The 23,325-nt window shown below is 40.6% G+C and overlaps 1 protein-coding gene and 1 long non-coding RNA gene across 6 annotated transcripts in view; one reads left to right on the top strand and one right to left on the bottom strand.

Moving 5' to 3' along the window:
• Window positions 1-23,325, bottom strand: part of COMMD1 (copper metabolism domain containing 1) — a 63,450-nt gene that overhangs the window by 36,051 nt on the left and 4,074 nt on the right. For 2 of the 4 annotated variants that reach the window (XM_017726734.1, XM_017726731.1), the window contains exon 2: window positions 7,480-7,761. In XM_017726734.1, the coding sequence (XP_017582223.1) occupies window positions 7,480-7,743 (264 nt within the window). In that variant the 5' untranslated portion in view covers window positions 7,744-7,761. Of the gene's footprint in view, window positions 1-7,479; window positions 7,762-7,996; window positions 8,077-23,325 lie in introns of those variants that run through there. The other 2 variants (XM_017726732.1, XM_017726733.1) reach the window with 2 other exon arrangements.
• Window positions 8,761-14,993, top strand: LOC108444822. Of its 2 annotated transcripts, XR_001859525.1 has the most exons (4): window positions 8,761-8,842; window positions 9,709-9,818; window positions 11,121-11,266; window positions 11,743-14,993. It is a non-coding gene; the product is annotated as an uncharacterized LOC108444822 (long non-coding RNA). The 2 variants fall into 2 exon arrangements; XR_001859524.1 differs by having other exon boundaries at window positions 11,121-14,992.

The following is a 23,325-nucleotide window of genomic DNA, read 5'->3' as shown; positions in this document are numbered from 1 at the left end:
AAAAAAATATATATTTATCTTTTTTTCATTTTTAATTAGGATGATTAGAAGCTCTAGAAGGATGGAAAGCCATAGTTTGCCAGAAACTAGAATGGAAGTATCTGCTCAATCAAAAGATTACACTGAGAACTAGCCGTGAGCTGAAGGGATTGTGCTCTGCCACCCTGGACTGTGTTGTTTCTTCTGTTCCATCAATTCTTGCACAGCAAAAACTGGGGTCCATCTTTTATGAAACGTATATATATATACACCCCCATATGTTTAAGATAGAATAAAGAGAATCCAAAGGATTAAGCAGCAAAAAGAGTGTAATGCTCTACAAGTGTTTCTCCCCAGTTATGTGCCAGATTTCTCCTTTTGTATCTTCTGATACCTTCTCCTGCAGTAGCTCTTCCTAATTAAAATAGATTAAGAACCTGTTCTTACTTACAGCCCTGAATGCTAGTGCTCAGGGATCTCGAAAGAGATCATGACAAACCTGAAAGGATCTCCAAAGCACTTCTCAGCAGCAAGGTGGCATAGTGTCAAGAGGGGCAAGGCTGGCCAACTGGCAAAACAACAATTTTAAATGTATTTGGCCAGGCTAGGCCTGTAAAAACAAGATGCTTTGTTAGCCAATGCATGGGGCACTTATGTTCATAACAACTCCTTTTTTTTCCTGAGTCTCCTAAGAACAAATTACTTGCAAATGTTGATATCCAAGTCCTCTGAAGAACACAGATGGACACCACCAGAGCCAAGATGCAAAGAGGCTTTGGTTTGCTGTATACAAGTTCTCCAGCAAAGAAATATTCTCCTTTTAAAACTTTTTTTTTTTTGAGAATCATGCAAAACTTTTGACTTCTGTTAAAAAGATGCTAGTGGAGATTATAATTTTCAGTCCTTCAACTACATCTCCTCTCAATTATAGATGAGTTTTGCTGCAAGGTCATGTAGCCAAATGGTGCCGGTCTGCATGTGGCATTCTGTGCAAATGCAAAGCTTTAATCTGTATGTTTGCAGGCACTCTCCACACAGTTCCAAGTCCATGGTGGTGGGGAATTGCACAAACAGTGGGACTGCCTGTGATTATTTATACCACAGTAGTGCAAGTGTCACATAGAAACTGCTCTGCCAACCTGCCTCAAACAGAACAATTCCTTTGGTGATGGGGGAGATGCAATTTAGGGTCTCCGACCCTGTAGAGCCAAGTCCAAGAAAAGGTATGTGGTGAAACACTTTTGCTGGGACAATTTTCAACAGCCAGGTCTGTTGACCCCAGCTGCCCCTGTGCCAGCCTTGTTGCAATCTGTTTCTCAAGGCTGCATGTGAATGCCAGATTGATGTTAGATTGCAAAATATTTGTTGATATCATTGAAATCATTATAACAGATGGCAAGTCCCCTGTCAGAATGTGCAAGTCCTGAGAAGATAAAAAATTTCAAGGGTCAAAGACTGAATCTGAATTTAGGCAGATGAAAGGCAGTAAATGGGCATCACTGCTGCCTTCATAGAGCTCACCTTCAATTAATGCAGAATTTTCCCTGTAACACCCTGAGCTCAGCTACAGTCAAAAATACTTATATCTCAGTTAAATTATTCTATTTAATTACTTCAGCAAATCCAGATCCAGAGTAAAGATATGGAATATATGAGTATGTGTGCACTTGCACATCCGTATATACATGGCACAAACAAACCAGGATGGAAACTGTTAGCACTACTTACTGCAGAATACCCTTGCTTTGTATAGGATGAACAGATGAGGTAAAAAATACTGTCAAATATATCCAGTGGAGAAGTGACAGTTGGAGTTGGAGTTATGTAATACCTCCATTTAATGCTCTTATCTCCTTAACGTACATACTACACTTCCACGTCCCAAGAGCCACAAATAACAAAATTCTCTTCTTGTTCCCAAATTTCTCTTCAAGAAGGTGACAAAAATTGACCTGTCGAAGCAAAGGACTACAGAGAGTACCATGCAGAGGATTAAGTAAATAACTGAGTTAAGTCAGTCAACTGTGTTCCAGTTTCCTCTGTGCCGAGTGACCTGGTGCCCTCTCCATTTTTTATTTGCTTTTGCACTGTACTGCCCTTATGTAACTGTTCCCTCCAGCTCATAAATTTCCAAGGTGAACAAAAGCTCAAATGATTACATTTGGCTTGGACACAAAGGTGATTTTTTTCCAACTGACTTCTACTTACCATATTCTATCATTTTAATCACATAAAAATATTAAGCCCATTTGGGTTAAGTTGATTCATTTGGCTTCTAAATGCCTGTGCTTTCCCATTTTTGACTGAAACATCATTTCTGATGATGTTAATAGCTACAACGATTAAGACAGATTATGGCTGGAAAGGAAAAATGGTTTGGTGGTTGCTTTTCCTTCCTCTTTGCAGTCCAGGCTGGTGTCATTTTGGTTTGGGTACCTGGAGCTGCTTTTCATCTCCCCACGCATCGCTTTGCCCACACCGATATCCTACAAAAAGCCATGTGCCTTTTCAAACAGATCCTACATAAAAAAGACTGAAGATCCATTATCTGGGGCTATTTTCAGCAATATCTCTGAAGCAGCCTGACCTGGAGTCACACAGAGGCAAAAGCAGGCGCAACCATAATCCTTCCTCACTCCTGATGTTCTCTTGCTCTGACCTCTCTGCAGCAGCGACAGCTATTGCTGGGGATAACTGGAGCTGACAAAAGCCAAGAGACCCTGGCTTAGAAAAATGCACAAAACTCCACCACATCCTCAGCAGCGTTCAGTCTGTACTCCCAGCAAGGGAATGTGATTCATAGATGATCAATTCTAAGATTTTTTTATTACATTGTGAAAGCACGTTCATGTGTGAATGCTATAAATAATTTGTTTATAGCACAGATGATAGAAATTTCAGCCTAAATTTGTGTAGCATAGACATAATTAACAAGTCAGAAAAAAATTTAATCTCCCAGAAGTTGACTTTGAGACCTGCTTCACTCCCTCCTAAAACATTAATTAAATCTTTACAGCCATTGCAACCAAAACTTGATGAAATGTCAAGCTCCAGACCTTAAATACTGGTAGCATTTTACCTCCTACGTATAGCACATGACAATTGTCTATACTGCCTGTAAACTCTTTCCACACATCATTATTATTATTATTATTATTATTATTATTATTTTCTCTGAATTACCAGGGTCTGGACCCAGCCATCAGCAGACAGCAGGTAAACTGCCAGCTGACAGTTCCTACTTTTTCAGCATCCAGGATGTTGTTGCACTGGCAAAGGTGCACTTCACCTAGCAAGTCCTTTCATCAGAAAGTATTTTAGCTCACTGGGGAGAGTTTAAAGTGACAATCAAAATACAGTTATAAGCCTCAAATATTAGACTTTCACTCAAAAATCTATTCCTAATGCTTGCTTATTCTTTAAAGAAAAATACTTGTCTTTTGTGAAGATACATATCCCTGATGATTTCAGATCAGAAAAAGTATATGGAATGAAAGGCTGCTGTTTGCCCTTAACTTTGAAAGAAATGATCCTAATTTCTTACCGTGTCTGTAGCTTTTGGTATTTGCTACACTGTGGTATTTACCCACTGTATATCATTAACTGTTATGACACCTCTGTCAGGTAGATGCTTCTAGAAAAGGAAAGAGAAGCGATATACAATGTTTTGGGAAAAAAACCCTCTAATCCATAATCCTGATGCGATTACCTCAGGTCTTTCTGGGAAGATTCCTGCAGTAGAATCCCAGCTTCATGTTAAACCAGGACAGAAAATACTCTTTCATCATAAAACATGCTTTAAGATCCAACAAAGCCTCAAGAGAAGTGATATTACACGGATTACTGGTATCTTAAACACCAAAAAGAAATGCATGTGGAAATACCCATTCTGTAAGTCAGTTAAAGCAAAAAAGCCAAGAACAAATTCTCATCTAATCTCAGTCTCAGATATTAAACTGCAAAATATATAATGCTGCAAGAAAGTAAAACTTATTGGCAAATCAGCCCACAGGAAGAACACAACCACAGGGAAGAGGCACAGCTGAGGAAAATAACATGACAAAGCCCAGAAAACAAGTTTAAATACAACCTTAGTGCCAAGCCATGGTGCAAAACCAATGCATTAATTTTCTATCAATGGCAAAGTCAGGTATAAATCTGTTAGTGAAATGTGCAGGTAAGCCAACACTGCACAGCAGTGGCTGCCCACCACGTGGAGCAGTGCTGGTGCAGAGGGGCAGGAAGGGCATGAGAAGGAGGATGCTCCAGCTCACTCTGCTGTCCTTCCAGGCAGATTCATGTCTGGCTGAAATTTCATGCCAAAAGAGCTTTACAGAAATGCTCGGAGAGGGAGAACACGATAAAAAAGGACATAAAGAAGGGGGCAGGTAGTTACAGATGTTTTAAGAGAAAGCCAGCAAGGTAGATAAAAAACCCAAGAGGATAAAACCATTCTGGGCTGTTCAAAAGGAAAAAATGTACCAGCAGTGATGAGCACTAAGTATCACAAGATGAAGGCAAATGCAGGCTAAAGGGCAACTGCTTTATCATTTTATTTTTAGTCATATTGTTAAAGAAAATGGGCTTTCAAAGCTGAGCACTTCATGACTAGCATGTTCATCTGCCTTGAACCAGGATCTATAAAGACTACACCACCACCATAAAGGAAACTTTTAATCTTGCTGTAAAATCTTTACTGAAGAAAGAGTTCAAATTCAAAGCTACAGATCCCGAATCAAATTTTTCAAAGTTTGGAGCATGGTATATTCAAATGTTTCTCATTAGAAGTGTTTTTAAGAGCACTTAGGGAAAAGGGTTCATTTATTTCTATTAGCACTAACAGCAAAGCTAGCAAGAATTAATGCATGCAAGTTCTGATGGATTCTCAAAGCCAGAAATATCTCTCTCTGGTCAGAAAATATTTACAAAATTTGAAAAAATTCATGTAAACTCAGTCTACTGGTATTTATGGAGCAGTCACTTCCAATTCCCCATTCTCAACCACATCAGGTCTCACACACAGAGTCTTCCCATCATGAAAGAACTGACTGACTAAAATTCAGAGAAGGCAGGCAGGAAGCCAAGTAATTTACTGAAGCAGGAGCAGATGCTCCACCAAGCAGCCCGGCCTTCTGCTGGGCAGAGATCTAAATCCAACCCAGAGACACTGAGAAGAATCAGAGTGACTTCTGGAAAGGTACATTTTCTACAGAGCATTTCTTTGCTTCTGTTGAACCATGAAATATTCATGTCAATTCATTACATATCAATGCATTTGTATACTCCTCTGTTATCATGTGTCCAAATGAAAACAGTCTGTTGTGAATAATTTACTCCTGAATCATCAGCCAGCTTTCTTCTTCAAAGCCAGATCTTCATTATTCATCAAATCCCATCTACGGCTGACAACTTTTTAGAAAATATGTTCTCTGCTAAATCTAAGAAAGGTACCAGTATACGAGCATTTGATGTTCTACAAAACTTGATATCTAGAACAGATGTGCTAACAATAAAGTAAAAATATTTATAAAGACTATAAAACATGACAGCTTCAAGTTAGTGGGCTGGATTCACTGTGCAACAACTCATTCAACCTCCAGTAGGAGTCTCTGTGACCAGTCCTTCCAGGAAGTCCCCAAACACCTGTGGGGTCCCCAGAACTCATCCCATCACAGGAGCATGCAGCCTGATGCAGAGTGCCCCAACCCAAAGATTTACAGCAGAGAATTTATTTAATCCAAAGCTAAAGGCTATGTGAAACCAGAGCTCCTTAGAATAAATGTACATTGACTCAAGTGGTGACAATGCTAATTACTCCATGGTTGTTTCAGTAAGTACCAGTTTAACTCACACCAAGTGTCAGGCTTGCCACAGCTTACTGCTGTCCTCAGGGAAGGAGGCAAAAGTTGTGTTTGATGGCAGTTCCAAAAATGCATTCACACAACCACTTCCCTTTTCAGCATGAAGGGCATTGCTAAAATAATTAATTTTGATTTTGCTGTGGGGCTCATTGGTAAGAGACATTACAGTGTCTCAGAAACGTGTATTCTTCCTCCATGTTCATATCCCCTGACTCTCTGCACAGGGTGAAAGAAATATAAATGTACTTGCTGGTTGATGTTACTGTAAAAATCCATTACTGGGGGGAAAAACAGTTTCAGAACAGGAGTCACTAACTACATAGTCCCCTTATGAAACACAGCAGAGATTCTGAGTTAAGGATGCATTTTTTAATGACTGTAGGTATTTCTCCCATTTGCTCACTAATGTACTCAATGTACTCATTATAATGTGCTCCCTGTAACCTTTTTATTCAAAACAACCTTTTTGCATTTGCTACTAATAGAACATAATCATTTCCAGTCTCAAGATCCTGAGCAGAAAACTCCCACTTCTTTGAGGTTAGGAAAAAACCTAAAGCCACACACCATTATTGTATTGGTCACTGCAGACATCCATGAGGGGAAGGCTCAGGAAGGATCAGCTTTCACTGACTGCAAAGAAAAGTGAACTAACAGGATGACTCCAACAATACCTGCTGTCTCTGTAGGAACCCAGTTTACATGTATGCACATCCTGGTCTTGGCTTAGGCACACAGTTGGAATTCAATCATTCCTGTGCACAGGTATATTCCAGGTGTGTGCATGTATGGATGGATTGAGGTATTCCTAACTCAGGCACTCTCCCTATTAAAATATTATGAAATACAAGGAAACTTGTTAAATGTTAACTATTAACATCAAAATGCCCAAATTAGCTCATGGCACGATTTGCAGCAGCTACTGCTAAGAAATGAGGTTTAAAAATTTACTAAAACATTGCAGAGAGAAAAGATACCAAATTGAAACACATTTCCTGTTAGAAGACGATAGTAAAAGTGAGGATGGGAAGCTGTGCCTTTAGCTGTACATTCCTATGGACTATGGAGATTAAAACAGGAAGGCAGTGTTCAGCACTGATAGAGCTATATATATAGATATCTTTCAGGCAGATAAGGCCAGATTGCATAATGTGACAGGTAAAAAGGATGTACTTCTAACATAAGAATGGGTGTTATGTAAAATAAAAAGGAGTCCTTCCCTTCATTTGGTGTAAAATCTTATTTGTGAACTTCACTCTTTTTCAGCTCCTACTTTGCATATTTTAACTAATTTTAGTGTTGGATTAAAAAAAAGACTAATCAACTTTGCAGTGCATGGAATACAAACAGAATTATACGATAATGTTTGATTTCTACATCCTCTCATTTTTCAAGCTTAACGTAAAGAGAGCTGTCAGTACATACATGAAGATATGAAAAAGAAAAAGGCAAAAATTGCATTGACCACCCAGAATGTGTCTTTGTATCCAAAGATGGACCACAATTCCAAGTCCATTAAAGGCCCAGTGGTGACAAATCAGCTGGCTTGATTCGGATGCAGTGAATTCAGCAACAGGCAATATGCCTCAGGGCATATGTAGCTACATCAGGTTTATGTATTTTGCAAGAAGAAGCTTACCTGCCCATTTTTTCCCAGTTCCATTTCAACTATTGCAACAGGAGTGTTTATCTGATCAATGTGCCTCAACTGTGACTTCAGGTCCACTCGCCAGTTCACGTTTTTCAAGACATTATCCCAGCGGCTCTGATTGATCAGGCTCTCGTGGATATGAGTCCGGTGGTTCTTCCAAAATTTTGCAATGACTGCAGCCTGATCTGATGTGATGCCACCTTGTTTTTTGGTTTGGGCAGTGAGGAAAGCTTCCAGCTGATTCAAATCCATGTCTGCTGAAGCAATTGACTGTAGGAAAATAAAGAGAGCAAAAAGGAAAAGCTTGCTCAGAAACGCTCCTTAACTGAGGACAAAAAGGTCACCATCTTTAGGGTTTGACAAATACTGGATCTTAAAGGGGTTGTACAAACAAATCTTGGTTATGCAAATATCCTGACACCTCTCATTAAAACTCAATTTGCAAGTGTCCACTACTTATCCCAGATTCCTGCCCCACAACAGCTGGAGTGGAGTGGATCGGTACCGGCAATGAGCTGGAAGCACCTTTGGGAATTCAGCACTGGTATGGGATAGCAAGGAGGCTTCTCCCTGTCTCCTGGCCCTTTGCCCACTGTGCCACAGGCGTTCCCAACTGGACACTGCTACAAACACTGCGTCAGGGCTGGCTGCTGTTCCGATGGCCAGGAAACAGGAATGCTGGGACAAACAAGGCGTGCTCCTGAGCTGAAACAAGTGAAGGGACAGCCCAGCTCATTGCAACATCCACAGTTTCATCTGCCACCTCCACACCACACACAAGGAAGCAAAACTGGTAAATGCTGCACCAGTAAAGCAGGGCCTGCACCGCTGGCCACAGCCAAGCAGCAGCAAGAGCATGACTCTTTCAAGGAAGAGTCAAAACGCAAAATGCAACTGCATTTTTTCATCTGTATTATTCTATCTGTATGGCCCCAAAAGCATTAAAAATGCAACTGCAGCTTCTTTTAGAGCATTGGTGGACTTTGTCAGGCTAAATACTTTGTGTTTTGCAGCAGAGTGGAAGGGGTCATTTACTCCCCTACCCTGTGCAGCAAAAGAAACGATTATTATTCCTAAAACCCCTTTTTTTAATATAGTTATCCAGTTTTTCCATATATTTTTTCAAAACTGATAAGCCCACAGCCTTACATTTGCATTGCCTAAGTGGCAGTAGCTGCTACTATATATGGCCAAGAAGGGAGGATGGGAGGTGGAGAGAGGAAACTGTGGTTAAGTTTCCCCATCGTCATTTCAAGCAGATGCTTTCGCTTCATTTTCACACAAAATGGATGCAAGTTCTCCAAAACAAACACACCACCTCCAAGCACACGCTGACACAGGGCACAGCAAGGTGAAGTGCGGCCAGTCCTCGGGATTTGCCTCCATTTAATCTTCCTTGACATGGTACTGCTACAGCTGCACTCCCTGCATTCAGGGAAACCACAGCCTCATTCCTTTAGCCAGGGGGCTGACATTGTGTGGCTTTGGGCTGGACACAAGCACTGGGCACTGCACATGGCTTGTCTGCAAGACTGGGCAGTGCTTATCTAGAAACTGAGGTGCTTGTATACAGAGGTTTTTTACGAGCAATGAGCTGCTTTGCCTTGCTTTCTCAATAGATCAGCCACCATCTGTTACGTGATTGAGAAAATAAATGGCAATCAACACTACGAGTAAAGCCTTGGTTGTATTAAGGTTCCAGCTTAATAGGAGCATCTGTGACTTTATTATAAAATCTGAGCTGCCTGGTGCACCATTCTGGCTTCTCTATAGGGCATTTGACATATTGGTACATATTGCTTGCATTATATTGAAAATATTTAACCTAAGAGGTAATTATCCTCTACTAACTCATTATGCTGGAAGTGAAAACAGCCCTTCTTTTCATTTTCAGAAGAAAAGCTATTCAGACTTACAGCCCTTTCCTATAGTCATGTCTTACACAAGCAGGACTGTCTACTAACAGCAGTATGGAGTATTTTCTGGTTTAATACTCTTCACATCACTACATCTGTGTTTGTGTGTTGTGTGACACCAGCTACTGCTCATGTACATCTCCTGTGTTGGCTTATGTGAATGGGGGGAGAGGAGTGGAGGTGAATCAACAAGCACAGACCCCAGCACCTTATGCAAGCCCTGTCAAGATTAAGTTCAGATGCAGACTTTCTTCCCAGTTCAGCTGTGCAGAAAATTGCCTTCTGTTTTATTGCTGCGCAGAAACCAAGAACACAAACTGTGTCCTCTGCACTGAGTGAAGGAAAGGTGTCATGGCAAAACAGCTCATCTGTATTAAATGTGAACCTGATGCAGATTCATGGCGATACCAGGTACCCCTTTTCTAGGCTTTATTTCATAACCTTCAAATATTTCACATCTGTAATCCTCCAGATTTTTTTTTAACCTCACTCTCTTCACAAAAATCCTTTTTGCAAGATGCATCAAGATTTCTGGCAGTGCCCTTCTAAGCTGATAAAAAATCACAGACACAAAGCTCCTTATTGCTGACATGTGATATAAATGTGACTTTGAAGTGTATCCAGACGAGGAAGCTTATGACCAAACTTGAAGTTTTAAGCATAAGGAACACAAAACAATATTATAGGGCATATACAGGACAGTTCGACCTGGCTGTTTGGTAAAAAACATCAAGAGATTGACAATTAGTTATGGTCTAGTGTGAGCTACATTTAAAAACTCTGCACCTTTATGTATTATAAGCACCCTGATATAGTTTGCTGCCAAAAGAGTGTCACATAAAACCAGAGGAAGGAAACCATGTATGATAATTAGCAATCATTTATACCTCCCTCATACACATGTGCACGTGTACACACAATGTGGGTGGTTTTATACTCTTAAACTTACTGTACACAGCCAAGAATCCAAAAGGTAACAAGCACACAGTATTTTGGTGGAGTATTTATCAGATAATGCATACCTTAAATAATACAGCCTTGTAATCCATCATTCAGACTAGAATCTCTCCCTTCTTGGAAATATAACTACTACTTAAAAATTCCATTATAAAAAATTAACTGGAAGTGGGTACAAACAATCAATGAGTTACATTTTGGTACAGCTGCATGAAGATATCAATTAATGGAAACATATTTTATTTGAAATTCCTCAACAAATCCCACTGGCTATACTGGTTTTCAAATCACATAAGAACAGTAACTCATTTTAGTATTCTTTTTTATCTTAACTTGAAAACATTTCACTGCAGACAAAAAATGAAAGAACATTTAAAGTCTTTGCTGATCTTCTCTGTCTCTTGTTGCATGAACATTTACATGATTCATTCTTGAAACAAATGTAGTTCTACTCCATTGCTTATATGAAGGGACTCAGTTCAGACTTTTTTTAAGCTTGGAGAAACGTTTTAATTTATCTTGGCAAAAAAATTATATTTCCAGTCTTACTCTGCATAGCATTACAAACAGTTCTTTCAATTACTTTTAACAATGCTCATTTATTACATAGAATATCAAATTATAGTGGATACATCTTACTGATATTTCTAAGGATTAATTTAAAGCTGGAACATGAGTGGTTCTTCTGTGCTTATAACTAGAGACAGATAAAATATATCTGATTGTAAGTCTCCTTCTCATGCTATTAAACTCTAGGAGCTTCAGATGAGCATTTATCACCACCAGGACAATGACCAGCTGTTGTTCAGCTCCCACTGCCATGGTGAAGATTGTTTCACTGCTGGAATAAACAACACATGCACAGTTTAGCATCCTAACTGGAAAATTCTCAGAACTTAAAGGTATTGAAACCTGTTCTATCCATCTGCTCCTACATATGAATCACTGTCAGCATTGGTTCTAGAGTGATACATCTTATTAAAGCCAGTTACTTAGTCCAGACAGACATTAAAGTGCAGAGTAATTGCCATACCTTCAGTCACTGTACTGTTAGAGACACATCATTATGTTATAGAGACTTTATATTCTCAGCTAATTTCAGTTTTTGTTGGTAATCACAAGTAATTTACCATTTCAACATAAAAATCTTCAACTAGCAAAAAGCAGAAAAGTTCTCTAAGAATGTATAGAAACACAGCTGTTCTATGCCAGTGCAAAATGTAAATTAACTTGACTATGACTATTCACTTAAATGTCTAAGTAAAAAAAGCCTATTTCAAAACTAGAGTCTGTAAGACAACATCATTAGATATTAAGAGTTTCCTCACATTATGTATTTTGAGATTTGATAAAACACACTTTTTCTTTTCCCCCCTAGAAAGCACAGCTTATGGACAGCATGTCATATTACAAGCACACAAATCCGGCCCTCAGTGACTGGCAACACTTTCCTTTCCAGAGGCTGAGCAGATGCTTTTGAACAGCAAGAAACAGTTTTGGTCATACTGAATTCTCCTTGTGTTCTCCTTCAACACATACCCACTATGTCTTCAAATACAATTCAGCCAATAAAAATATGACTTCAAATACCATTTCCTTAATGAAACAATATTTGATAATCTGGGGAGTTTTGTATTAGCTTAATTAGATCCATCAGACATGTGCCCTGGTACACAGAACAGGAAAACAGACTTAAATTCATTATCTCTTCTGAGAAAAAAAGCCTGACAAGCATGCAATACTAGTGAGAAACAACAATTGGTAAAACCCACTGGGGAAAAAAGAATACATTTCATTCTCAGAAATAAAACATTACTTGTCAACCATCACAGAAGAGCTCTAAGAGCTGGACATGTCAGCATGTGGGGGCATTTCCTCCAGCTGACCCTCAGAATTGCAGGCTGCTGCCAGCCTGTAGCACAAAGAGATCCCAAGCTCACAGAAACAAACAATTCAGTGCCATGGACTATGCTACTGAACTCGCCTCCTCAGGCTTTTGGGAGGTGGGGTAAGAGGCTATTCCTGCATCACAGCCCTTGTCATTCATGTGCTTTTAGAAATGTAACCTTGAAAGCCATTTCTCAGACCCCAGGAATGCATGCAAGGAGATGTGGAAGCAGCTGCAGACAGGAGGAACATGCCAAGGAACCCTGCTCAGCCAAACATCTTCATCACACAAAGCCCATTCTGGGTAACACCAACGTGTATCTCTTTAATTTATCAGCCTCAGAAGAAAACCTTTTCTGGACTTGGGGGCAAGCAGGGGCTGCCTGCATGGGAAGAAAAGCAGCCCAGAACAGCACACGAGTGCTGGTGACACTGTGCCATTTGTCAGAATCAGCTCAGCATGTTCCTCCACAAAGAGCAGCTTCTGACAGGAGGAATCCAGCATCTTCCCAACCCTGTGGTTTCTGGGCCTTCCTGTGTAAGTGTGTCCTAGCCAGACTCTCCCAAGGGCTGCTGAGATATCCGCCCTGTAATAAATGAGCTGTTCCCACAGATGTTCCCTGGATATAAGTCCAGAAGACTTTCCCACGTTTCTGGAGACAGTGGAGGTTTTCAGCTAGTTGGTAGGTTGTGCCTCACGAACACTGTTTATTACGGTCCAAGAGCTCTCCTGAGAATCAGAATTAAGACAAAATTAGATATACAACAGCCTGCAGTCTGTCTGCACTTGGAAATGGTGATCCATCTTTGGGGAAAAAATCCCCCAAAACTAAAGGTTCTACACCCCCCATAAATTTCTAAGTCAGAAATCACAAGTGACCTTAATACATTTCATATTTCTACAACAAAGCAGAGAGATTTTAACTCATCTTAAGTCTTCATCTAATCCGTGGGAGATCACACAAATTCTTTTATTCACATTCTATACCATGTCCCAAGATTACTTTTATTTGCCTCTTATGGAGCTGTAGTACACAGCTAAAAGCAAAATAAAACAGTTTGCTAAGAGAAAAGAGCTACCTGTGAACCATTAAGAGGTTAATAATACATAAGTTGTTTAAACCCCATAGCTTACTTTTTTTCTAGTATGTAACAGGTCTTCTGCAACAACTGTTTTTTTATTCCAACCTTTTGATTCCTTGCCAAGGAGGCACTCACCAGGTCAACAGAAATTCAGTAAACTTGTAAATATTTTTAAATTTGACTTCTGATTTTCATTAAGCTTTACTCTTGGATGGGAAGACTCGCAACACACACCAACACAAAAACTGCTACTGCAAATGGGAAAAATGTGTGTGTGGATGATGAAGTTTCAGGCAAAATTACATCCTTCCTGTGTTCCTGATCTTATTAAGGTTGATTCCACACAGACTTGTCAACTGTGCACATGAAAGGAAAAAACTCTTTTCAATGGGTCACTTCCATGCTTCTTGACTGATTCCTCCATTTTCTCCCTCACAGTTCCTAGGCTGCCACCAAGCAGAAATCCCCCAAACCCCAACTTATTTTTTTTTTTGCATACAAGCTCACCAAGCCATGTTCTCTATTAAAATTACATTTTTTGCTTGAGAGTTCAATCACAGGGGAGTGAATACTCAGCTATTTTTGACCTAGCTTACAACTGAACACAAAAGAGATCTTAAAGAAAAACCATGTGAAGCGACCACAACACTTCTTCTCCAGCCTGCCCCTGCCATGAGTCTTTGCAGCTGCTAGAAACAATCAGTTGGAACTCACACCCCCATAAAATACCACCTTCTAAACCTATTTGCAGAAGGTGTCATTTTTCTGTGGTGTGAAGACGCATTTGATGACACAGGAGGATGAAAGGCTGATGAAAACAGGCAGCCACCAGAGAAGCCGCAACCTGAGCCGTGCTCCTGCGGTCACATCGTGCTTCCTGGAAACCTGCTGGGCTGAGCTCTAACAAGTGGCTCCCCTACTCCAGAAAACATCTTTAGCTGAAGGAAAACTGAGAACCATCAGGATTTCTCAGTCTGGACCTACTCTGTCTAGGCTTTACAGCACTTACAAAACAAGAATAAACAATAGTAACAACAACAGAACAAGCCCACGCCTGGATAACATCAGTCATAGGTAGATCTCCAAACGATGCCTGCAGACTCAGATTATGAGTAGATACTAAAAGCTTGGATTTTGAGCAATAAACATAAAAAAAAAAGCACCAGCCCTTCCTTCCTGAGTAAGTTTTCAAACCACTTGTATTATTTAAAATAGAAAGAGGAAGAGTTATACAAGAAAAAAGGCAATGGAAAGTGCTTTTCAGTGCTTCTCAGAGAGCACAGATAGGTTGGACAGGCTGGAGGGAGATAAAACATGGAAAAATAAGGAAATGTTCTATTAATAGCAGATATACTTGCAACTGAAAGGGTGAAATAGGAAGATTAAAAATATAAACATATTGAAATTAAAAATACAAATATAAATTGTCCAACCTGACCTGTACTCTACTGAATTGCAGCAAAGAAAAAAAATCCCAAACTTTGCCATCAGTTTTCTCCCCACTCAAGTCCAATTCTTTGCTGTGGTTTATAAAGCATTTTGCCACTTAGGGTGGAGGCAAAGAAATGTCACATTTCCAGTAGTTCTTAAACATGCAACCGTATTACAGACAAGTTTGAGAGGTTCAACCTCTTTCAAAATGATTGTGCACACACATGTGCTCCCTGAACTCTGCTTCAGCAGAAGGGAGCTGCTTTCTTGGAGAACACACACATCTTCAGATGTTACATTATTCAGTCTAAAATGGTTTCTTCTTCAGTCCTCCTGAAGCAGCTGGATTCAGAAGCAAGAACCCTCAACAGACAAAAGCCATTTAATGCACAATTCCTAAAGACAGAGTGGAAAATAAAAGGCAGAAAGAAATCCAGGTAGGACAGAAAATACCAGATGGTAAATAATAAAAAAAAAAAAAAAATCAAGGGAGGGAGTGAAAGCAGGAAAAGAGACAGGCACAGTGACAGTCCTGGAACTGGTGACATGGCCTGTCGCTCCCTTCAGAGACCACGTGCTCAGCCTTTTCCTCTCCTCCCCTGTTCTCTTACAATAAAAGAGATCTGTGTTTATCAGGTTTCTACAATCATTCCGAGAAAATTAGTTGCCCCTGCAGACTACTGCTTCATATTCAATCTCATTTCACTTCGAAGAGTTAAAAATAGCAGCTGGAGCAGTTCACATTTTGAAGACATGGAAAAAAAAAGTTGTAGCCCTACCCTGAGTGCAGTAATGGTGCAGACATTAGCAGAGCTTATTGGAGCTTTGCAAGCAGTGATCCTGTCAGTGAAATCAGCATAAACTTGCTTTATTATGAACCAAGCACAGAAACAGAGTTAGTATCATGAATTAAATTTCCACTTTTACTCAGAGTACCTTGATTTTCTGCATCTTAAAAGTTAATGGTTAACTCAGCTAATTTGTCCCTTGGCTTGCATTTGGACATAAAGCAGAGATGCTCCAGCAGTGAAAAACATGAACTACCTGAGTCTCATCCCTCCAGTGTTGCCATCTACTCACTCCCTTTTAGAGCCAAATTCTGACTCCAGTCTCTGCTTTCCTTCTTTCCCAGCACTGTGGTGTATTGCCTGTTATGACCACTCTGAGCAGCAGCTGGAGTCCCATTTCCTATGTGGAAGGAGAAGGATTTCTGCACTCCCAGCCCAGGCTGGGAACACATCCCTGCCTCAGCCCATAACCCTGCAGGTATGTTCCAGAGCAGCAAGGAAAGGAGACAAGCTTACAGACTACACTGCTCCACAGGAAGCAAGCAACAGTGCTCTGCCATCTGGTCCTTCATCACCTATTTTGACAACTCATGTTACACACTGACAGAGCTGACAGGTGAGAGGGAAGCTTCCATTCTCAGGATCCCAGCCACCAGGGCTTCCTTTCAGCACAGGGAAAATGGTTTTCCCTCCTGTCAGCTCAGTGAAACATAAAACATGTTCCCCAAACCAGCAGCAACCACGGTGGCTGTGAACAGCTGAGACTCTGTGAGGAGAAAGGAGCAGCAGGTCAAACTCTTCAGCATAGGAGTCACAACTGTAAAGCTCCCTCTAAATCCCTGTTGCTGGAAAACATCACCTGATGAGGAACAAAGGCCAAAGCAGTGAGCTCAGAAGAAACCATCTCTCACTTTCCCATAAAGACTTAGTTGCCATTCCCTGTATCAAAAATTATCTTTGCACTAAATGTAATTAACATCTGGGGGGGAAAAAAGCTAAATACATGATGAAACAGCTAAGACATCAACCAAAGCATTCTCCAACAGAATCCCATTAAATATTAACGACTGCTTTGATTATCCCAGAGAGGGTGGTTCTCTCTTTCTATCAGGTTGGGCTGCTGAAGTCATCTATCAGTAGAGCTGGCCAAGCCATCAGGTTTTCCCAAGCTTGCAGGAACTCCTCAACAGCCCTGTGCCTCCACAGGCCACATGCTTTGCTGCACACACACCACTGTGGTTGGCAGAGCTTGCAGGGACACCGCCAGTGAAGACTGCTTGGTGCTGAAAATCTGCTTTTAGATTTCACATTTTTAGGCCTCAACTGCTAGAAACTTCAGCACTCAATTGCTCCAACACACTGCAACCCATGGCATCAAAAAGAATTCAATTAATTTTTCCTGCGCTTTTCCTTTGTCTTTTAGTCAAATTGGAGGCTACTCATATTCAATAAACTCCCTGCCATTTGTCCACATGAACTGGACAATTTCATTAGAGCTTTCTGTTCATTATGAGAGTTTTATAGATTTCCTGACATGCCATAAAATGAACAAACCCACTCTCCTTGCCAAGCAAATGTAAATCATAAATGTACCATTTTTTCTTTGACAGAACAAGGGAGTTACAAATATTTTTCTCACTTCAAAAAAAGGTAAAAATTAAGCTAAATGAAAAAATAAAAAAGAAATCGGAATCACAACTAGTCCAAATGCATAAAATGTTTCTGCCATGTGTGACTGTGTAAAACTAAAAGGTACTTAAACAAACAGCTTGTCAGAAGAGAATAAAAACTACTCTTGAACCAGAAATGGCAAAAAGAGTCTGAGAGAACAGCACATCTGACGTGACAGTCTGAGGAGAGACAACAAAGCCGTGTGTAAATGTCAGACAAGGAGGAAAAATGTCTGTTGATTACTTGCCTTTCACACAGATACTACTTCAGTGTCTGCATGTATCTTCAAAACATATTTCATAATCCTGGCATCACAGTTCAGAGAGACTGCGAAGAAAGGAAAAACTACCCACAAAGCCGAGGTGGAAATCTTTTGGCAGAGATCCCAAAACATCTCAACCAGAAAAAAAATCTAACCATATTTGGAAAAAACCCCACAGAATTCACTCAAACTATATTTATATTGCCACTTTTTATTGTTAGGGAAGAGAGAGAGATGTGAAAAAACATGCTTTTGGAAACATATTAACATATGCAAAATGACATGATTACAAAAATATTTTTAAAGTAGTTAGAAAAACACTTAAAGCTAAGAACTCTTTGGACAAGTTGGCTATTATTTCACATTTTCTCTGAATAGTATATTTTATGACTTGTTTTCATGAGATTGTTGCAGTCTATTTTTACTTGCATGAAATCAGTATAAACCAGCATTGTAAAGAGGTAAATGTAGAATAGGCCAAAGAAATAGAAGGATAAAAAAACATGTATTCCAAGATCACTGTCACCTTTAGAAATGAAACTTGCAGTCCTCAAGCGCAGCAGATAAACAGATACTGAACTCCACTGGGAACTGAGAACGAGTCCCAGGCTTGCTATACAATGCTAAAACTACCAACTTTATAAAAGATAGAATACTCTGAATTAGATCTTGGGCTATCAGCCAGAACCAGGTGGTCATGCACTGTAAACAAAGTAAAAGGCAAGTCCCACTTACTTCGTTCAAACAGTCCAGTTTTTAAATCATTGGGTGGATAAAGAAAGTAAAGGAAGATTTGGTTTCCTCATACATCACTGGTAAATACAATGGTACACAGTTATGGAAAACTACTGTGCTTAAGCTTCAGGTATTCAGAATACAAAACAAAAATGCCTTCCCCTCAAAACAAACAAACAAAACCCCCCACTGCCAAAACAAAACAAACCCAACAAAAACAAACCAACCAACCAACCAAAGCCCACAGACCAACCAAGACAGTTTGGTTTTCCTAATAATGAACCCTTAATCCTTCACAATGGAGGCCATTCAGTTTTTACTTACTGCAAAAATTAAATCCTTTTTTTAAAAAGTCATAGTGTAAAAGCATACATTTATAATGAAAATTATACCATTAAAAATTAGGTATTTTAGGCCCTGCATTTAAATAAAGTCACTTAATTCTCCTTGTTATAAAATAAATCATCCTCCATGGATGACCTTGGAAGGCTCCAAGGAAGCTGCAGCTAATCCTGCCTACCCAGGGAGGCTCCTGGGGAAACACACAGGAGCCACTCAGCAGCTCAAGCTGTCAGATGTTCTTACCTGACAACTTCTGTCCCACTGGCTTTAAGGACTAGAACATCAAGGAAAAAAAGACTTCATGCAACAATTGCAGTGCCTGGTATTTTGTGCCACTAAAGCCTTCTCTTTTCTTTTTAATTAAATAAACTATGGAAAAAACAAATGTCATCCAAACATTGAAGAATTCAGGCTCCATCATATTTGGTCACCAGACTGGAAGAAATCCAGAGCACAAGCTTCAAAATGGAATAACTCTAACCACACAAGTAGATTCTAGCCATACCATACTAAATTTTTGGTCTTTGTCTGCATTTTTTTCTTTTTCATAAGTTGTTGGATATACTGCATCCAGTTGCTACATACTAGCAGAGTCAAAAATTGAAATTACATCATGCCAAGATTGTAGCTAAGTGTTATAAGGAATGAAAAATTTCAGATGTTCAGGTTGTAAAAAGGTTTGAGTTGTAAGTGCCATCCAAATTTCCTTTTCATACACTAGCTGTGAACTTCCCTGGCTCAAGTGTGTACCACAGCTCCTGCATCTTTGATAGGGTGTTATTCCATGTGTTAACCACTCTTTCTGTTGAGACAGAAAGATGGAAGGAAGGAAGGAAGGAAGGAAGGAAAGAAGGAAGGAAGGAAGGAAGGAAGGGAGGGAGGAAGGAAGGGAGGAAGGGAGGAAGGAAGGAAGGAAGGAAGGAAAGAAGGAAGGAAGGAAGGAAGGAAGGGAGGGAGGAAGGAAGGGAGGAAGGGAGGAAGGAAGGAAGGAAGGAAGGAAAGAAGGAAGGAAGGAAGGAAGGAAGGGAGGGAGGAAGGAAGGGAGGAAGGGAGGAAGGAAGGAAGGAAGGAAGGAAAGAAGGAAGGAAGGAAGGAAGGAAGGGAGGGAGGAAGGAAGGGAGGAAGGGAGGAAGGAAGGAAGGAAGGAAGGAAAGAAGGAAGGAAGGAAGGAAGGAAGGGAGGGAGGAAGGAAGGGAGGAAGGGAGGAAGGAAGGAAGGAAGGAAGGAAAGAAGGAAGGAAGGAAGGAAGGAAGGGAGGGAGGAAGGAAGGGAGGAAGGGAGGAAGGAAGGAAGGAAGGAAGGAAAGAAGGAAGGAAGGAAGGAAGGAAGGGAGGGAGGAAGGAAGGGAGGAAGGGAGGAAGGAAGGAAGGAAGGAAGGAAAGAAGGAAGGAAGGAAGGAAGGAAGGGAGGGAGGAAGGAAGGGAGGAAGGGAGGAAGGAAGGAAGGAAGGAAGGAAAGAAGGAAGGAAGGAAGGAAGGAAGGGAGGGAGGAAGGAAGGGAGGAAGGGAGGAAGGAAGGAAGGAAGGAAGGAAAGAAGGAAGGAAGGAAGGAAGGAAGGGAGGGAGGAAGGAAGGGAGGAAGGGAGGAAGGAAGGAAGGAAGGAAGGAAAGAAGGAAGGAAGGAAGGAAGGAAGGGAGGGAGGAAGGAAGGGAGGAAGGGAGGAAGGAAGGAAGGAAGGAAGGAAAGAAGGAAGGAAGGAAGGAAGGAAGGGAGGGAGGAAGGAAGGGAGGAAGGGAGGAAGGAAGGAAGGAAGGAAGGAAAGAAGGAAGGAAGGAAGGAAGGAAGGGAGGGAGGAAGGAAGGGAGGAAGGGAGGAAGGAAGGAAGGAAGGAAGGAAGGAAGTCCATTAGGAAGGAAGGAAGGAAGGAAGGAAGGAAGGAAGGAAGGAAGGAAGGAAGGAAGGAAGGAAGGAAGGAAGTCTATCATCTGCTCAGCTGTGTGGCAGCCTCACGAGATCAGTAAGGTTGAAATTAATATTTTTACTTCACTGACAACATCAGTTGGCTCCTGGAGCAAGCAAGAACTAATCTTCCTTCACACCAGTTGTAAGAGACACCATTTTTAGAGTATCATATAATAAAGAATATAATTTCTGCATGAAGTCTTTCCTTTCCTTTTAGTCTTTCTCTGTGTATCAAATTGAAGACGAGACAACTCAAGTTCTCCCCTTTTCAGAGTTCACATTTAAAACAGGAAAGACAACTCATAGTAGTTCAGAAAATCACCAGTGCTGAGATGATGGCACTGCACTTCACTACCCTCTTCAGCATCTCCCACACACTTTGGGGAATAGGGAATGGAGCCTTAGTGTTACTGAAATAAAGGCATGAGACAACATGTGAAGCCTAAGAGAGTCCTTCTCCCTTTTCAAATATATTCCATACAGCATGTGTTTGATGAATACTAATTAAGTACAGCAGAAGCATTTAATTTGAAATAATGATCTTCAAAGGCAAGATCTGACTCCCTGTTCTTCAAGCAGAGTAGACTCTGGTTAAGGTCAAGAGAAACACCATGGGGATCAGGTTGGACTACTGAATTTCAGCATAATCAATGCACTTCCCTTTCTGTGCATGACTGTATATACAGAATATGCTGATCACAGACACACACATATGTATGTGTAACTTATGTAATCACACATGTAGGGTTTGGGGGGGGGGTTTTGAGAAATGTTGTCATTATTGGCGAAGATGCTACTTACTTGCAGAAGTCCTACCAATGCAACAAAACTAAACCACACATTTGGATGGGAAAGTGGAAATCAGCAGGACATGAAGCACTGCCACCACCAGGGAATCCAACTTTCTCAGTAGCACGCTGTTCTGGAAGTCCATTAACTGGCATTTAGCAGATTTAAAACACAGTAGGGCATTCTAAAATCAAGAGGTAGTGCAGAGACATTATACACGAGAAGAGCCAGTACTGACCTGCCTGCTCTAGACACACATAGGTAGCACCAACCTCCACAACTGGGACAAAGCAACCAGATCTCTGCTTGCAGAGATATAATCAACACTGTAATTAGGGGGGAGAGAGAGACAGAGAGAGATTTGTTTGGGCAATACAGAGTCTACCACACCTATTAGAGATTAGTGACGCAGGTTTGATGACGTTTTTTTCATTTACCACTTTTCCGTAGCTAACCTTAAAAAAAAAAAAAGAAGCACCACAAAAGGTCAGGTAAACCATTAAACTTCAGGTAAGCCACTTCCACAGAGGTGGCACAGTTACAGCACAGCAGCACTTCACAGTCCCAAATGAAACAGGCCTTTCTGCCTCACATGTGAGTTACAGAAAATACCACCCATGAACGACGTCATAATGGTGGGAGCCCTTCTGTTTCTGTCTGCCTTGAGGATGGATTTGCAGTTGTAGTTGAGGTTTGTAATGTACAGACTCCTTGTTCATACCCTGTTGTTTAAACAATGGTCCAGTTCATGGAGATCATCACCTCCAAATCCCACAGCCACCAGCAATAACACCACCTCCTACACATCTCCTCAGGAATCACAGTGAAAACAACACTGCAAATGTGAGAGGCTTTAACAACACAAACCCCAACTTTTGCAACTTGAGAAATCACAAAAAAGTCATTTAAAAAATCCCTAATGATGCAGGTACATTGCTCCTTCTAGCTGACATACCTAAGCAACAAATTACTGCTCCAGGCGGTGGAGCACTGATCTTATCACTCCTGGCAATGTTCTTCAACCCTGTCACGTTCTGCACCCAACCTTCCTCTCCACTTCATTGTTCTCAAGTATTTTCCCCCACCACTTTATGTGAGCTGCCAGCTGTGCCAGTCCTCTCGTGAAGCAACCACAAGTACACCAACCTAAAAGCTAAAATAAGTCCCATTAAAAGCAGTAAGAATGCTTTGGGATAGTGCCCATGCACATTTTCACCACTGCAATACAGTAGGTGCTAGTTCCAGTAAACATTACATTTTCTACCCTCCTAAGACAGTGCTGAAAATGGGGGAAAAAATAAAAAAAAGAAGCAGTAACTGTTGGATTAGAGTTTATAAGAGAAAATGTATGCTGCAACACCAGACACCTGGGAGCTGGCAACTGAGCTGTGTTCAGATTAGTGAGCTACCTAATAGTGGTGTTTTGCTAAATTTAAAAAAAAAAAAAGGCTAGGATTTTTATTTAGTTGTTCCAGGCAAACATCAATTCAGATAATAACAATTTTTTCATGTATGTCCTATTAGAACACTAGAGACATTCCCTCCCTCCCAAAATTCTGTGCAAAGTTATTAATACACTTTCACCTAGCCCAGTAACAGATACAATTATTCAGAGTAAGCCCAGTCATTCATGGAGTGAAAAGTATAACACTACACAAGACATTTTTTGGGTAAAAAGCAGCTTACAGAGACACAGAACTTGTTTTCTTTTTCCTGAATCAGGAACAATGAGCTTGCTTACAAGATTATCTTTTTAGTTAGTAGACACAGGCACAATTGCAAATCTAAGTGGTAGAAAGTAAGCAATCTCTCCTATTAGCTCTTCCAAAATTATTTTATCTCCGTCTTCAGACTGAAGTTGTTCTCACTCTCAGCCTTCCAGAAGCTTGGACAACTGCAAAGTGCTCCACAGTTCATGACCCAGCCCACATATTTGAGGAATCACAAGGTATCCGAGGAGAGGGAAGAAGGCAACTCTTTTCCCTTATTAGAAAATTCAAGAAGTCATTTATTTCCCACCAGTTAGCACAAATTGTCAGCAGAAATGTTCCTGCTAGCAGAAATCCTGCTG

The sequence above is a fragment of the Corvus brachyrhynchos genome, unplaced genomic scaffold (genome assembly GCF_000691975.1).
Source record: "Corvus brachyrhynchos isolate BGI_N302 unplaced genomic scaffold, ASM69197v1 scaffold312, whole genome shotgun sequence".
NCBI lineage: Eukaryota > Metazoa > Chordata > Aves > Passeriformes > Corvidae > Corvus > Corvus brachyrhynchos.
The sequence above is the reverse complement of the archived record's forward strand: the minus strand, read 5'-3'. Positions and strand labels throughout refer to the sequence as shown.